Source organism: Hyla sarda, chromosome 10, assembly GCF_029499605.1.
Source record: "Hyla sarda isolate aHylSar1 chromosome 10, aHylSar1.hap1, whole genome shotgun sequence".
NCBI lineage: Eukaryota > Metazoa > Chordata > Amphibia > Anura > Hylidae > Hyla > Hyla sarda.
The window spans coordinates 34,107,288-34,125,014 of record NC_079198.1 but is presented as its reverse complement, the minus strand read 5'-3'; the positions used below and the strand labels follow the sequence as shown (position 1 = coordinate 34,125,014).

At 43.1% G+C, this 17,727-nt stretch overlaps 1 protein-coding gene across 8 annotated transcripts in view; it reads right to left on the bottom strand.

Moving 5' to 3' along the window:
* Window positions 1-16,996, bottom strand: part of LOC130294636 (nicotinamide N-methyltransferase-like) — a 24,621-nt gene extending 7,625 nt beyond the window's left edge. Inside the window, exons 1-4 of one of the 8 annotated variants that reach the window (XM_056544795.1) lie at window positions 16,542-16,672; window positions 8,908-9,031; window positions 7,273-7,556; window positions 2,613-2,820 (exon numbers count right to left, since the gene is read on the bottom strand). In XM_056544795.1, the coding sequence (XP_056400770.1) occupies window positions 2,613-2,820; window positions 7,273-7,556; window positions 8,908-8,915 (500 nt within the window). In that variant the 5' untranslated portion in view covers window positions 8,916-9,031; window positions 16,542-16,672. Of the gene's footprint in view, window positions 1-2,612; window positions 2,821-7,272; window positions 7,557-8,181; window positions 8,607-8,907; window positions 9,032-16,541 lie in introns of those variants that run through there. The other 7 variants (XM_056544797.1, XM_056544800.1, XM_056544798.1 and 4 more) reach the window with 7 other exon arrangements.
* Window positions 16,997-17,727: the final 731 nt, after the last annotated feature.

The following is a 17,727-nucleotide window of genomic DNA, read 5'->3' as shown; positions in this document are numbered from 1 at the left end:
ATGGGGCTAGGAATGTCGAGGAGGCCCGTCGGGAGTCCACTGTGTCCCTGGGCCGCAGCACATCTGCCCATTAAGTCTGGCAGACGTTTTTTAAATTATGAAAAGTGCCCTCTTTTTTTACTTGAGCCCCTGCCCTTCAAAATGTCTGTGCACGTCCCTGGTGAGTGGGCTCCCTTTACACAAAACACATAAATGGGAAGGCCCTAATATGGACTGGACCATCCCTGGGGTGATCATCTGAACACCTCATAAGCTTATTCTTTCAGAGGGGATGACACAATACCTTATAAGATGTTGGTCATTTGTATGCTGTCTAGAAGAGATGCCAATGCAAAGGTAAGAAGTGCAAAAAACTGTGGGTCAGACATAATTGATAATATGAGTGACAGATCTTTAAATTTAAGTGACATCTATAAATTATTAAAGATACAGCAACAGAAAAACAGAACATTCATAAATAGGGGGCAAAATCTAAATTTTTAGGGCCCAAGACATGCCTTTGTGTGCTGTTGATGATTGAAAATGTTGATATTTCATCTCTACCTTCTTTGACTCCATCTTCCTTAGATTTATCTGCTTCAATTGGGTGGTATCCTGGAGAGTCTAAGAGTATGTTCCCACATCATGTATAAGCTCTACAGTTTACTGTAAATCTTCACACATTTTTTTGTTGTTATGTATGTTGACCTCCAGACAGATCCTTTTTGAGACATTTTTTTAAAGCCTATTTTATTTACACTTCCCCCACCACTAAATCCACTCAAAAATCTGTGTAATTAGATAACCCTTGAATGAACAGCCTATTTTTCCACTTGAATATATTGGGTTGGTTGAAATGTATTTACTAATATGGTACTGTATTTTGTTGCAAACTTTCAGTGCAGATTCTGCAAAAGAAATTCTGAAAACACTAACACTAACACTGAGAAATCCATTCCATTCAGATTTAAATAGGTTTGATTACTAGACATTTTCTGCAATAAATGTTCCACTTAAAAAAATGAGGAATATCACATTTTTATGTAATTAAAATATGTGTTCTGCGTTGATCCTCTAGAACAAAATAGCAGATTAAAGGGTTACTCTGGGGAAGTAAACCCATAGCCCATCCTTTCCCTCTCATAAATCTATTTAATTGTCTAAAGATCATTCATTAGCTATCTAGAGCACTTACATGAGTGAGGGAATTACATCATCCAGCCATCCACTCTGTCTCTGTTCAAATCCCTCTCTGAAAGCAGTACCCACCCACCTGAGAGACATAGACCATGTGGTTTCTGCCCTGCGCTGATGAGTCATGCTCTCTTTAGTGCTGAGAGTTGGAAGGTGTGTTCATCCTCAGCCAATCAGACACTGAACCTCTCTCTGCTGCTCAGAGCAGGAGGGTGGGGGCTGGCAGAGCAGAGCTGCAAGATGTAGGCAAGGGGAGAGAAGAATATCAAGCAGCCACAGGGGCCACAGTAGCCATGCATATCAGGCAGGATGGTTTACAGGGAACTTATAGAAAGTGGGAAGTGGCGTGGCTTTGAAGCTTTTCACATATATATATATATATATATATATATATATATATATATCCAGATAGTAACCAGATAACGTTTGTTGTTTTTATAAGCCTTTAAAAATGTTGCTTACTTTTGCTCCTACAGCCTCTATAACTTGCTGTGTGAGCGCTATTTTCTCTTTTTACTTGTACATGGTCTATATCATTCTATATTATCCTCCACCCTCTGTACACGTTTTTATATGGTGTGTAATTCATTCCCCCTTCCTGCTGCTATTTATAAAGGCCCATGCACACTACAGAATATCCAGGTGGAATTCCCCTTGCAGCAGCCTCCCAGTGTTTTCAATAGGAGTCTACTGCTATGTACACACTATAGAATTTACCCTGTGGAAACTCTCCATTGGCAGAATTCCACCAGAACAGCATTGCTGTCAAGAAGACAGTGCTTAAAGGAGTACTCCGGGATAGAAAAATGTATCCCCTATCTTAAGGATAGGGGATAAGTGTCAGATCACAGGGGGGCTCATCTCCCACCTGTCATCATGGCCTTCTTAATGGGGCATGTCGACCACCCTTCAATACTTCTCAATGGGATAGCCGGAACCCTTCCATGCTTCTCAATGGGATAGCCGGAACCCTTCCATGCTTCTCTATGGCATAGTCGGAGTGATGCACTCGGGAATCTCCAGCTCTCCCATAGAGGTGCATGGAGGGGACATGTCAGCCACAGATTAGGGCAGTTAACTTGCTCCCTTTTAGGAGGAGTGCCGGGGCACCATGCAGGAGATTGCGAGGGGTCCCAGGAGTCTGGCCCCCTGCAATCTGACACTTATCCCCTATTCTTAGGATAGGGGATACATTGTTCTATTCTGGAGTATTTCTTTAATGTCTGCGGGGACATTGCACACAGGAACTCTCACCACACGGAAGCTCTCTGGGCGAAAATTCCATATTGTGCGTGGGCCCTAAAACTGAGAAAGCAGAAACTCTATCTGATAGACTTATACTTCACTGAGTAGCAGAAGTTGCTTTGTTTTGCATTCAGCAAACACCTTAACAATAAAAAAAATATTGCAAACTGTCCATAGCCATAATTCATACCAACCTGTTTCCTTCAATTTCACAAACATGTTTTATTATAGAGGACCAGTCAAATGCATCAGGTTCATTATTCAGCCATTTCTGCAGCTCTTGCAGTTCTCTTTTAGTATGCCAAGTAACTGTAATATCATCAAAGGTTTCACAAGCTGAAAGAAGTTGGTATATGGAGGGGGCAGTACCAATGTCAATAAGTTTACATCCTTTCACAGCACCTGGTAAACAAAATAATTGTTATATGAACTAGAATGGGAATAAAAACTGATATTACATAAGAAAAGCTTCAACTTTTACATCAATGTAAGTGAGAACAAGAAAAAACAAGGACAGAGCTTCATGTGATACCGTCTATCAGTTAATGAGATGTAATTGGCCTGCAATGATAGGACTCATTATAGATGACAAAGGCATATCCCTCCTATTAGGGGTAGTGTTTCAAAAATTCTCCCTTTTGGGATTTGTAACAGGATGGGTGTCCCAAAATAGTGAAAAAGAAATAGCTTTTATAAGAAATCTGAAACAATTATCAATTTTTTCAGTTGTAGCCAGCGGACAACAGGCAGTGGTGTAGTGGTGGTAATTGTTGTAACCAGCAGACACCAGGCAGTGGTGGAATGGTGGTAGTTGTAGGTGCCAATCGACAGCAGGTGGTGGACTGGTGGTACTTGAAGAAGCCCGAGGACAGCAAGGGTGGTGGACTAGTGTTAGCTGTAGCCAGCAGGCAATGGTGGACTAGTGCTAGTTGTAGCCAGCGGACAGCAGACAGTGGTGGACTGGTTGTAGTTGTAGTAACCAGCAGACACCAGGCAGTGGAAGAATAGCAGTAGCTGTAGGTGCCAATCGACAGTGGGTGGTGGACTGGTGGTAGTTGATGAAGCTAGTGGACAGCAGGGGTGGTGGACTAGTGTTAGATGTAGCCAGCAGATAGCAGGCAGTGGCGGACTTGTTATACTTGTAGCCAGGCCTTGTGATGCTGCTCCATATGTTTATGTAGAGCAGTAATTCCTAAACTCTGACCTTGGCTATGCCTTACTTTCTTTTTGCAGAGATGCACTGTGCCCAGTTTTCCGCATCACTTTAGGGAGGAATAATTTCCACATGGTAGGATACCATAAAGACATAGGTATACTATTACCCAACTGTGCCCCATCTCTGAAAGGCTTTTTTCTCAAGCATACTGATGGAGCAGCATCACTGTCACCTGCTCCAGAGCTGATCATATTAGAAGGCCTACACCTGGTATGTTTGACAGATGTTCTGGTTTGCTCTGCTCTACATTACTAATATCATTATCATCAAACTCCTCCTCATCGTCCCCACCAATTTTCTCAGTAAGTATTTCTGATGTCTGACCATTTGCTCCTTGCTTTCCCTCAGCATATTCACCATGATGCCTTACAGTATCCCCACCAGGTCTATCAACACCAGTCCAACTAGTGCTATGCTTGGCCAATGCTTTCACCTCCACCACCTCTATAACACACTCCAAAGGCTGACTGTCCTCACTAATGCTATAGTTCAGCTTAGCACTAGGCGGGCAGCAAAGAAAGAGATGATAAACACACTGTCTAGAAAGGCCACTTGCACTGCTCCATGTAACTGTAGACGATGAGTAATCCACACCTGGCTCATAGTCGCATCGTCAGACTCTCCCTCCTCCTCAGTTGATCAAGAGCAAGTCAACCAGTTCACAAGTGTTGCATTTTGTCTGAAACCACACAACCCTGTGCCAACTTTTGCTTACTTAAGCTGCTGCTACCTGTACTGGGTCAGGGAAAATGGGTGGTGCCCACAGAGCTGCTACTGCCACCAACATGCTTAATGGCAGAGAACATGGCAGGGGTGCTCTAGCCCTTCCTCTGCCAACCATGTCTTTAACCTCTTAAGGACCCATGACGTATGCGTACGTCATGAGTCCCGGTCCTGCGATACAACGCGGGGTCACACGGTGACCCCGCATTATATCCAGGCGGGCCCGACGTCATAGTGAAGCCGGGACCCGCCTCTAATAGCGCGCGGCACTGATCGCTGTGCCGCGCGCTATTAACCCTTTAGCCGCTCAAAGCTGAGCCGCGCGGCTAAAAACAAAAGTAAAAGTGCCCGGCTAGCTCAGGGAGCTGTTTGGGATCGCCGCGGTATAATCGCGGCATCCCGAACAGCTGTAGCACAGGAGGAGGTCTTCTTACCTTCTCCTGTGCTATCCGATCGCCGAATGAATGCTTCAAGCCTGAGATCCAGGCTTGAGCATTCAATCGCCGAAAACACTGATTGATCCATTCCTATGGAGATGGATCAATCAGTGTAAAAGATCAGTACATGCAATGTTATAGCCCCTTATGGGAGCTATAATGTTGCATAAGAAAAGTGTAAAAAAATCATTAACCCTTTCAATTATCCCTTCCCCTAATAAAAGTTTGAATCACCCGGCATTTTCAAAAATAAAAAAAACATTATGTAAATAATAATAAAAATAAACATATGTGGTATTGCCGCGTGCAGAAATGTCCGAATTATAAAAATATACTGCTTTTTAAACCGCTCGTTCAATGTCGTACGCGCAAAAAAATTCCAAAGTCCAAAATAGCGCATTTTTTAAAAAGTGATCAAAAAGTCTGATCACAACAAAAATGGTACAGCTAAAAACTTCAGATGACGGCGCAAAAAATGAGTCCTCAAAGCGCCCTGAACACAGAAAAATAAAAAAGTTATAGGGGTCAAAAGATGACCATTTTAAACGTATAAATTTTCCTGCATGTATTCATGATTTTTTTCGGAAGTGATACAAATTCAAACCTATACAAGTAGGGTATCATTTTAACCGTATGGACCTACAGAATAAAGATAAGGTATCATTTTTGACAAAAAATGTACTGCGTAAAAACAGAAGCCCCCAAAACTTACAAAATAGTGTTTTTTCATCAATTTTGTCGCACATTGATTTTTTTTCCCGTTTCACCGTAGATTTTTGGGTGAAATGACTAATGTCATTACAAAGTAGAATTAGTGACGCAAAAATTAAGCCATTATATATAATTTTAGGTGAAAATTTTTAAGAGTTATGATTTTTTAAAGTTAAGGATGAAAAATTGAAAATGAAAAAAACGGAAAAAGCCCGGGTCCTTAAGGGGTCAAGAGGCTTTTTTTATTGAACAAGATTTGGGGGTTATTGTTATGTTTTTAGTGTGTTTTGACACAAAGTAATCAAGTGGCAGAGAAACTGACAGTTAAAGGGGTACTCTGGTGAAAAACTTTTTTTTTTTTTAATCAACTTTTTTTTTTTTTTAAATCAACTGGTGCCAGAAATTTAAACATATTTGTAAATTACTTCTATTAAAAAATCTTATTCCTTCCAGTACTTATTAGCTGCTGAATACTACAGTGGAAATTCTTTTCCGTTTGAAACACAGAGCTGTCTGCTGACATCATGAGCACAGTGCTCTCTGCTGACATCTCTGTCCATTTTAGGAACTGTCCAGAGTAAAAGGAAATCCCCATAGCAAACATATGCTGTTCTGGACAGTTCCTAAAATGGACAGAAATGTCAGCAGAGAGCACTGTGTTCATGATGTCAGCAGACAGCTCTGTGTTTCGAAAAGAAAATAATTTCCGCTGTAGTATTCAGCAGCTAATAAGTACAGGAAGGATTAAGATTTTTTAATAGAAGTAATTTACAAATCTGTTAAAATTTCAGTTGATTTAAAAAAAAAAGTTTTTCACCGGAGTACCCCTTTAACATTCACTCTCAGCGTTTTTAATACCACGATCACTTTCAACGCTTTCAATGTGTATTTATGTTTAACCTGGGTAGAAATATTGTATGTTTGATACCAACCAGAAAATACAGGCAACTTGGCCTCAAATGTATAATCCATGTTAATTATAAATGCTTTAAATGCGTATTTACGTTAAAATACAGGTCAGCCCACTGATTTGCACTGCTTGCTTTCTTGCCGTCTGCTCTCAGTTTTTTCAACAAGATTGCTTTCACAATTCATTACATATGGTTTTATAAGCCTCCTGTCTCCTGATTGGCCCGAGAGCTGTATGTCACATAATGCAATGCGATAGGGTTGGCTTGCTTCTCTCTACTTATGAGCTGTGGCTGGAATTATATCAAAATGTACAATGCAAAGTTTGCAGTGGCATGGAAATCACACTGCTGCTGGAGATGAGAACCAGCTGTAATCAATGAGCGCAGCGCACACAGTACAGCAGGCAGCTTGGTGATCATGTGATCCCCATGTACTGGTTAGCTTTGAGAGTAGTTCTATAGTGAGCATTAAGCGGGCTGCTAATATGTTGGCCCCAGTTACAAGGGAAAGCAATATAAAATGTATTGTAATGGTAAAATGGTCTATTATGAGGAGTACCATATGCATAATAAAAAAAATTGAGAAATTGAAAATAGTGAAAAGAAAATACATAATAAAAATATGTATTACAGTACTTGGCCATTACCCTACTATGACTGTTTTATTTCCTTTAATAAAGCAACAGATATCTTATGGGGCATATGGCACCCTCCCCGTAAATTAAATAATAACATTGCAAGACACTACAAGGATCTTAAATGTAATTCTTCTTCATAAAATCTGATGAGGTCAATACACTAAAGAAACTATATTTTTGCCAGAAAAGAATGATGTTTATCATTCTGCATCTCATACCTGATTTAAAAGTGTTGTTGAAATTTTCAAGAACAAACCTCAGGAAGTCATCAGCCAGGCTACCTGATCCCAAATGGAAATACGTTTCCAGATACAGCCGGGGATCAAACTTCTCTTCATATTCACTTGTATTTGTAAAATCCGACATACTGCTGATGAGCTTAAAAACAAAGGAGCACAAGTAATGCCGAATAACTGCACACCGAGATGATCCTGTATGTTTGTTGTGTCCAAAGTACTGCTGGGAAGGCGTTGTCTGTTTCTGGCATGAAACCTCTGGAATGCTGGGGGGGGGGGAAGCAGGCCAGAAGTTTATGTAATAATTCACTTCAATATAAACTTTTATCTTTACTAACTGCTCATGCACAGAGGATTTTCATGCAAATAGTCATTGAGGCTTAAAGGGTAGCTCCCACAATCCTATTTTTTTTTCTGGCAGGGCCTGCCTATTGCCAATCTATCCCTAACCCCCTACCTGCTTTTAATTTTTATTTTTACTATATTAAAAATAACTTTTTTTTCTTCCTGGTAGTGTGCTCACTACCAGGGAGACTTCCCCAGCAGGCACCACATCACTGATGCCTGCTGGGGTGGGACATCCGCCCTTAGTTTATCTACACAGGGTGCCTCCAGCTGTTTCACCACTACAACTCCCAGCTTGTCCTGACATCTATTGGCTGTCAGGGCATGCTGAGAGTTGTAGTAGTGAAACAGCTGGAGGCACCCTGTGTAGATAAACTATAAGTTAGTGCCACGCGGCGCTACGGCGCTAGCCCATTCCCTCCGTCAAAGCCCCTCCCCGCCATACCCCGTTCCCTCCATCACAACCCCCCCCCCCCCGCCCGCATACCCTGTTCCCTCCATCACAAACCCCCCGCCCGCATACCCCGTTCCCTCCGTTATACTTACCGGCAGCGGGCGTGCAGGGACAGCGGGGGCGACGAGGCGGCGGCGATGTGCGGGAGGAGTGGCCTCCCAGCCAGTGGCCGGGGAGCCAATGCGCTCGCTCCCGCCTGTCTGATTGATAGGCAGGGAGCGAGAGCAGCATAAATGAAAAAGAACTGATTGCCAGGCCAAAATCAGTCCTTTTTCAGGCGTGACATCACTCCAGGCTGCAGCCGGCCACTAGGAGGGAGACCCCTAGTGGCCGGTTTTCAAATGTAAATTACACCCTTATAATAAAAAAAAAAAATAATGAAACTATATTAGAGATATGTTGTAGTACATATGTTCTACAACATATAAAAAAAAAAAGTTGGTGACAGTGCCCATTTAAATTGAGGCACACGGTTAACATTGCTTGAAATGAAAAACAGGCTCCATCTTAATAGAGAGCATTAAAAGGAATCTTTCACATTGAAAATCTGGCAAATAAGCAGCTACAGTGGGGGAGATTTATCAAAACCTGTCCAGAGGAAAAGTGGCCCAGTTGCCCATAGCAACCAATCAGATCACTTCTTTCATTTTGCAGAGGCCTTGTTAAAAATGAAAGAAGCGAGCTGATTGGTTTCTATGGGCAACTGAGCCACTTTTCCTCTGGACAGGTTTTGATAAATCTCCCCCAGTATGTAGTCCAAGTCCTTATGCTTTATATGAAGCAACATTCAATAAACAAATAAAGAGCATAGCACTCACCATTTCATTCAGACTAAAATCTTCTTTAATAGTGTTTTATGAAAAGTTAAGGTGCAGGTGCAGGGGGCGTGTAGAGGCAACAACCTGTTTCACATCATGACGATGCTTCTTCCTTTAACCTTTTCTGTAAGTCAATACTTCATGATATGAGGGCACTTGTGTATTAAGAATATCACACAAGAAGAAGAATATGCTTTAACTTCTTTTGCCAATTGTACTGATTTGGTAATTACCAACTCTGATTAGGCTTCTCAGCTTCCTCCCTAAGCCCTGAAGGATTCATTTGGGTTGGGGACAGGGGCGGACTGACAACACTCAGGGCCCCCAGACTAAAAAAGCAAGGGCCCCCTGCAATGCTCTGCCGCTGGTCCCATTTCTGCCCCTATTCAACCCAAATCCCTCCACCACCCCTACACACAAAATAAACAAACTTTATGTATAAGAAACACTTTAAGGTAGGTAAAATAATTTTCCATGACCAATAATACCAGTATACAAGGAGTAAATATATACCACCACACAATAACTGGATAATACCGCCATACTGAACTGAATAAAACCACTATACATAGACCAGTATACTATACAGGATCTGTATTCAATATAAGTGATTATATACAGGACCATATGGCAGTAGATATCAGCTGTAAACAGGATCTCTATGCCATATAACTGATTACAGTTGCATCAAGGGACTCACACTTATGTCTTTTCTGATCAGCGGCGTCCTCTTTCCTTTTCTTCTCTGTACGGATCAGACCGCCATGTCGATCTCTTAACATCTGCAGGACAAGCAAGTCAGACTGCATTTTTCCAGTGCCCCCCCTCCTCTACACAATCTTTCCATCTATAAGCCCCTGTTATAATGCCCTCCTCTGTGTCCTGCACAGTAAAATGGCAGGTAGGTAGGTAGCCAGTTAAATAGTAATATAGGTAAGTAGATTAGGAAGCCAGATATGTAGGTAGGTGACTAGCCGGGTAGGAAGGCAGCCATGTATGAAGGCCAGGTATGTACAAAGTTAGGTAGCCAGATATGTAGGTAGGTAGTTAGGCAGCCAGGTATGTAGGGATCTAGATAGCCAGGTATGTAGGTAAGTAGTTATGCATCCAGGTACAAAGTTAGGTAGCCAGGGAGTTAGTCAAGTAGGTAGCCAGCAACCCTCTACCCAGTGGCGGATCCAGAGTCTAGTCTCAGGAGGGGCAGTATGAAAACCCCCTATGTAGTTAATAGGTAGCCCTCCTATTACTATAGTAATTTGTCCCCATACTAGCTAGACAGGAACATAGTAGATAGTCCCTCACATTAGGTGTAGGCAGCAGAGTTCCCTCACATTAGGTGTAGGCAGCAGAGTTCCCCCATAGTAGGTGTAGGTAGCAGAGTTCCCCCATAGGGGGTAAAGGCAGCAGAGTTCCACCACAGTGGGTGTAGGCAGCAGAGTTCCCCCACAGTGGGTGTAAGCAGCAGAATTCCCCCACAGTGGGTGCAGGCAGGGAGTTCCCCCATAGTGGGTGTAGGCAGCAGAATTCCCTCACAGTAGGTGTAGGCAGCAGAGTTCCCTCACAGTAGGTGTAGGCAGCAGAGTTCCCCCGACAGTAGGTGTATGCAGCAGGGTCCCTCCCACAGTAGGTGTAGGCAGCAGGGTCCCCCTCACAGTAGGTGTAGGCAGTAAGATCCCCCCACAGTAGGTGAAGGCAGAAGAGCTTCCACCCCAGTAGGTGTAGGCAGCAGGGTTCCCCCCACAGTATGTGTAGGCAGCAGGATCCCCCCACAGTAGGTGTAGGCAGCAGGATCCCCCCACAGTAGGTGTAGGCAGCAGAGTTCCCCCCCCAAGTAGGTGTAGGCCCCAGTTGGTGCAGTCAGCAGAGTTGTCCCCTCCCCAGTAGCAGCAGAGTTCGAGTCCCCCCCCCCCAGGAGTGTAGACAGCAGTTGGCCACCGTTTGCCACCCTCAGTAGGTGTATGCAGCAGAGTTCGAGTCCCCCCCCCCCTGTAGGTGTAGAACGCAGAGATAGAGTCCTCCCCCAGTGGGTATAGGCAGCAAAGTTAGAGTCCCCCCAGTAGGTGTAGGCAGCAGAGTTAGAGTCCTCCCCTCCCCGAGTGGGTGCAGGCAGCAGAGACCGCTCCCCTCCCCCCCTTCCCAGGTGGAATTTTTTTTCACTATGCTCACCTGATAGGCAGCAGAATTCCCTCACAGTAGGTGTAGGCAGCAGAGTTCCCTCACAGTAGGTGTAGGCAGCAGAGTTCCCCCGACAGTAGGTGTAGGCAGCAAGATCCCCCGCAGAGGGTGAAGGCAGAAGAGCTTCCCCCCCAGTAGGTGTAGGCAGCAGGGTTCCCCCCACAGTAGGTGTAGGCACCAGGATCCCCCCACAGCAGGTGTAGGCAGCAAGATCCCCCCACAGTAGGTGTAGGCAGCAGAGTCCCCCCCAAGTAGGTGTAGGCCCCAGTTGGTGCAGTCAGCAGAGTTGTCCCCCCCCCCAGTAGCAGCAGAGTTCGAGTCCCCTCCAGGAGTGTGGGCAGCAGTTTGCCACCCCCAGTAGGTGTAGGCAGCAGAGTTAGAGCCCCCCCACAGTAGGTGTAGAAAGCAGAGATAGAGTCCTCCCCCAGTGGGTATAGGTAGCAGAGTTAGAGTCCCCCCTCCTCCCCGAGTGGGTGCAGGCAGCAGAGTTCTCTCCCCTTCCCCCCTTCCCAGGTGGAAACATTTTTAAAATGGTGCTCACCTGATGTCCCATGCAGCGATCTTCTCCTCCGGAGTGCAGCAGGGACCTGCGTTTTTCGTCCTCCACAGTGCAGGCGCCGATGAGGGACGTCATTGGTGCCTCTGCTGCGTGGAGGCGGAGGTCACATCTCCTCTGTGTAGGTTGCAGATGCAACTCACACAGAGGGGACGCCTTCTCCTGTATGTGTATGTACAGCACATACAGGAGAAGGCAGCGCTGTCTGCCTGGGGATCCAGGATGAGTGTCCTGGATTCTCAGTAGCAGCTGCAGCGGGCCCTTTACCCGGTCGGGCCCTCGGACCATGTCCGATCAGACCGGCCGGTCAGTCCGCCCCTGGTTGGGGAATTGAAGCATCTTGATTTCTTCAAAGAGGCCATAGTTGTTCTACTCAGTGCTCAGGAAGTCACTATTGTTCTCATCCAGAAGGACCTACTCCATTGTATGTAAATCTAAAATAAAAGACAAGACCTAACAACCACTCCAAACAACTTTAAAATTTTCAACCTCTCAGACCATTTGCTGAATGAAAAAGAACGGGATGTCCTTAATAAGGGACTTTCCTTCTGTCCGGCCAATGGGATTGATGACTTCAAACTATACATCGATCTCAACAAGTTCATCCGTAAGCTGACACTCACCAGACATTTCAATCTACCAAAACTGTATACAACTGATAGAAAAGTATCAGAAGATACCATGATAACCCTGGCAGAAGAAACCATGATAACCCTGGACCCACCACCCATCTCCACAAATTTAAAACTACCATCCACTTTTTTTCCTACTCACCATAAAGGACACTACATAGAAACATTCTTTGAGTTAGTATCAGCCGAATTCAGGAATTTGAAACAAAAAGGCCCAATTAAACATAACTTAACAAAACAAGAATAAGAAGCCTTAAGATCACTATCCAAAAATACAGAGATTGTAATAAGAAATGAGGACAAAGGGGGAGGCATTGTAGTGCAAAATAGGAACGACTACATAAGGGAAGCACATAGAATCCTTGAAGATCCTGAATATTACACTACACTCCCATCAGATCCTACCCTAGAATATCAAGAAAAGTGTATCAAACTTATGCAGGATGCCCATTCAAGAGGGATAATAATGAAGAAAGAAAAATAATTCATTAAAATTAATGATCCGAGGACAGCCCTATTCTACCACCTCCCAAAAGTCCATAAGGACATGGACAACCCCCCTGGACGCCCGATTATTTCTGGGATAAATTCCATCACCAGCAATATGTCCAAATATGTGGACATACTGTTACAGAAACATGTGGTGAAATTGAAATCATATCTAAAAGACACCCCTTCTCTAATTGAGAAGCTTAAGGATGTGGAGTGGCGACCTGGATATATGTGGGCCACATTAGATGTGTCTGCATTATATTCTAATATTTCACATGAAAAGGGTCTGAAAGTGATAGAAGACATTTTAAAAGAAGATCCCACCATGCCTAGTGAACAGAAGGATTTTGTCCTCAATTGTATTAGATTCATCTTGTACCACAATTATTTTACTTTTGAAAAAAAGATATACCTACAAACTCGTGGTACCGCCATGGGCACACACCCGCGTTCGCAAATGTATTTATGGGCGCATTTGAAGCAGTATACATCTTTGGCGAACACCAATGGTAAGATAAGATCAAACTATACAAGAGGTATATAGACGATCTTCTTTTCATTTGAAATGGAACGAGGGAAGAATTCAAGGATTTCACTGAACATCTTAATAATAATCATTTTAACATTTCACTTACTGGACGGTGTGATGACCATATGGAATATCTGGATCTTGAACTCTCTAACGAAAAGAACAAAATCATAACGAAAACGTTCTTTAAAAAAGTAGATTGTAATAGTCTGCTATCATATACTAGCTGCCACTACAAGAAGTGGAAGACCAGTCTACCATATGGCCAGTTCCATCGGATAAGGCGGAGCTGCACTAAGAAAAAAGATTACCAGATCCAAAGTAATACCAATACTAATCGTCTTTTGGAAAAGGGGTATCCAAAAAAAATTGTGAAAGCGGCCTACCAGAAGGCACTAACAGGAGATAAAAATAGACATGAAGAAAGTAGGAATGATAGAGAGATCCAAGAAAAAAGAGGGAATGAAAAGAAGAAAAAAGTAGAAGAAAACTCTACAGAATACAAGCATAACTTCATTACAACATACACCATCAGGCATAATACCATTAGACAGATACTGGAGAAAAACTGGAACATCCTTTTGAAAGATCCGATCCTGTGCAGACATATACCTGCAAAACCACAATTAACCTTTAGAAGAGCAGCAACCATAAAAAGCATGATAGCTCCAAGTAGGCTCAAAGACATCACAGCCACTAGGAGATCGATGGAAAAAACACCAGGCACCTTCAGATGCCGCAGCCACCGTTGCAAATGCTGCTTCAACATCAGAAATGGGACCACAACTTTCAAAAGTAATATTACACAAGAAACATTCAAGATAAAACACAAAATAGACTGTTCCACCACATATGTTATACAGAGACCCCCGACTTATGATGGCCCCGACATATGATCATTTCAACATATGATGGCCTCTCAGAGCCCATCGTATGTTGAAGGCAGCATCGACATATGATGCTGCTGTGTGTTGGGTCCATCGTACAAACAGCTATCTGACAGCGCTGACAATTTCAGCAAATGACAAATAGTTGTTTAATGTGCCCCGTGTGCCCCGTTCTGCCTCCTGTTACTCACATGCTGTCCTGCTAACTCACGCAGGCTTCCACTGTGAGCTTCGTGTAAGCCCCCCCCCCCCCCAGTGCAGCCATAGCCAATAGCCTGCAGCATCTTGCTGCAGGCATCCAATGAGCTGCTGGCTGCCCTCCCCTTCCTTTCCTATAGAGCTGTAGTCGGCTGGATCGTAATGGAGGACTTTCTGTCCCCCCTGAAGGTATTTAAAGAACTGTACAGTACTGTATGCAATGTCACACATCACATACAATACATCAATGTTTCCCTATCAGTGTGCCTCCAGCTGTTGCAAAACTATAACTCCCAGCATGCCCAGACAGTCAATGGCTGTACATGCATGCTGGGAGTTGTAGTTGTGCAACAGCTGGAGGCACCCTGGTTTGTTAAACACTCCCCATACACTCCACATACAATGGTCATCCCAGAACCAATTAGCAGTTTCCCATAGAGATATGTATTCAACATACAATGGTTCCAAGGCCCCAGAACCAATTACCATTTTTACATAGACATATGTACTCGACATATGATGGTTTCAACATATGATGGTTCTCCTGGAACCAATTAATATCATATGTTGAGGGACCACTGTATATGTATTGGAATGCGAGTGTAAGTTGCAATATGTGGGACGTACGAAACAGCAGCTTAGAGCAAGAATGAACAAGCATCGTTCCAATGTAATAAAAGGATTTATGCTCCATAGTATATCCCGCCACGCTAGAGAGGCACATGGTAATGACTTCTCAGCATTTAACCTTATAGCCATTGAACATATTCCAGCTACGGTGCATAATAGATTTGAATGCCTACAACACAGAGAGTCGTACTGGATCTACAAACTGAACACAATGTCACCAGCAGGTCTCAAGGAAAGTATAGATATGATCCGATAAAAATTGATCCACCAGTACATTGAGAAGATAGAGAATACTCATTCCCGGCTAGCAATATGCTCCAAACTATATAAATTTCTTTCCAAGCAATTTTTGAGTGATCATCTATTATGTATATGTGTATATATACATGTACATATAAGGCAGATTAGTTTATACATGTTCTCTAGTACTCCCACTGGCAGCCCATTTAATTCCCTCTTCCCTCTTTGGGTTCACCCTTTTTATAATTTTTATGAGGACCTTTTTTTATATTTGTAGTCAATGTATAAAAAAAAATTATGTCTTTTATATATGCCTTTTTATATATATATGCGTATATATATATATTTTTTTTTTCTTTTATATGATGTGTTTTCTTATATGTATACGAATATGGCATTTGTTTTTTATTCTACTGTATACTATACATTCTATTCAATACATACTGTATATCCCTTCCTTTATCTATTTTAACCCATGACATTCAACTTGGAATCAATATATAGTATACCCAAGTTTGACTTTTAATAGGACCAATTTTTACCCAGGCCCATTGTTCATCTTTATAGATAGCTCAGAATATAAATATGAGCTCATTCTGAGCTACCTATATATTTATAATCTAGTCTAGACTCAGCCCATTCACTTTGCCGACGTAGTCATCACTAGTATTTTTTTCTATCTGGCGCATGCGCAGGGGAACAGACAGGCGTCCATTCATTCCCCCTGGCCCCGTCATCATTACTTAATTTGTGGCCGACGCATGCGCGGGGAGCGGCTGGCCCGGCATTTTCCTGTTCCACGTCGTGGCCTCCGCTCCGGACGCATGCGCAGTGGTATTCTAACCCTGATGACTTAGTCATCATTAGTATTTTTCCTAACCCACGCATGCGCACGAGAACGGACGCATGTCCATTCATTCCCCCGGTCTCCGTTAATACTATCAATGCTTGAAGCAGGCGCATGCGCAGGAGGCAGATGGCCCGACGTTTTCCTGTGCTACGTCATGGCCTCCGCTCCGGACGCATGCGCAGTGATACCTAATCCCGATATCACCTATGGGGGCTATGTTTGTGTTCTCTACCCAGCAAATCTATGTTTTAATTTGCTGGTATGCAACTCTTACTGTAAGATATGTATGTAATGTATTTGATACATGCTTTTATGTTATGTTCTTTTCATTCTGTCATGTAACACGATCCCCCACCCCTAAGGGGCGTGGCCTATTTACCTGTCGGCGCCAATTTCCTCTATAAATACCATGTATGTATAGACACAAGTTTGTAAGCCATTTTACCTGATGAAGAGGCATTGTAGCCTTGAAACGCGTTGGTATACGGCTTAATCAATAAAAGAAACTATCAACTTAAAACATCTCCTGCAGTGGTTTGCACTACCTATACCGGTCTTTTTCCTGTGATCCTCCATCCTACTCCATTGTATGGCTGCATTCACATTACGTTTAGGCACTACTGCTGCCAGATCCTGATGGATTTCAAAACCGGGAGCTCCCGTATCCCAGCTGGACCAGCCGTAGGTCCATTTGTTTGGCTGTTTTTCAAGAAAGACACTGTTCTCAATTTCCTGCTGCTTCTCCTTTTAGCTAGACATTCTTCCCTGCACTTTATTTACTTCACTCTGAACCGAGCCATGCATAGCATATGTTTTTCATACAAACTTGGCCTTAGTCAGCTCTTGTTCCTCCTTTAGCTTCTATGGAGGAGATTTATCAAAACCTGTGCTGAGGAAAAGTTGCTGAGTTGCCCATAGCAACCAATCAGATCGCTGCTTTTATTTTCCAGAGGCCTTTTTAAAATTGAAACTAGCGATCTGATTGGTTGCTATGGACAACTGGTCAGCTTTTCCTCTGCACAGGGTTTGATAAATCTCCCCCTATATTTTTATATCAATATCCTAATACTCCTAAGTGTTTCAGAGGAGCCTGACAATGAATGTCTTAACAGACTAGCATTCTTTCTGCTTATCAAAGTCTCCCCTGCTATGTCTTATACATAGGAACTCTGCACAGGTCACATTCCTCTTTCCTTGTTGCAAAGTGAATAAAGGCCATTAAAATACAGTACTCTGCAGATCCTAAATACCTTACATACCACCTTTTCCCGGTTTGACTATATCCAGGAGCTTTGTGACAATAGCTTTCCCAGCCCACCCACTTTGGTACATTGAGGCCTGGTTTCTTCTGGCTTTTTTGGTAATGCTGCTTGGCCACCCCAAAGTCCAAGGAGTTTAAAAAATCACCACCTCTGAGATGTTGACATTCTTACTAAGCCTACACACCAGCAGTGTTGTCTAGAAAGTCAATTGTATTAGACTTGTGCACTAGAAAAAAATTTTGTTTCGGTTTGTTTCGGTTGGTTTTTTCGTTTTGGAAAAAAAATTTGATTCGGCAATATTTTCGGTTTTGATTTTTCGGATACATTCGGTATTCGGGTGTTCGGGGCTGATTTTTTTTCCAGATACAT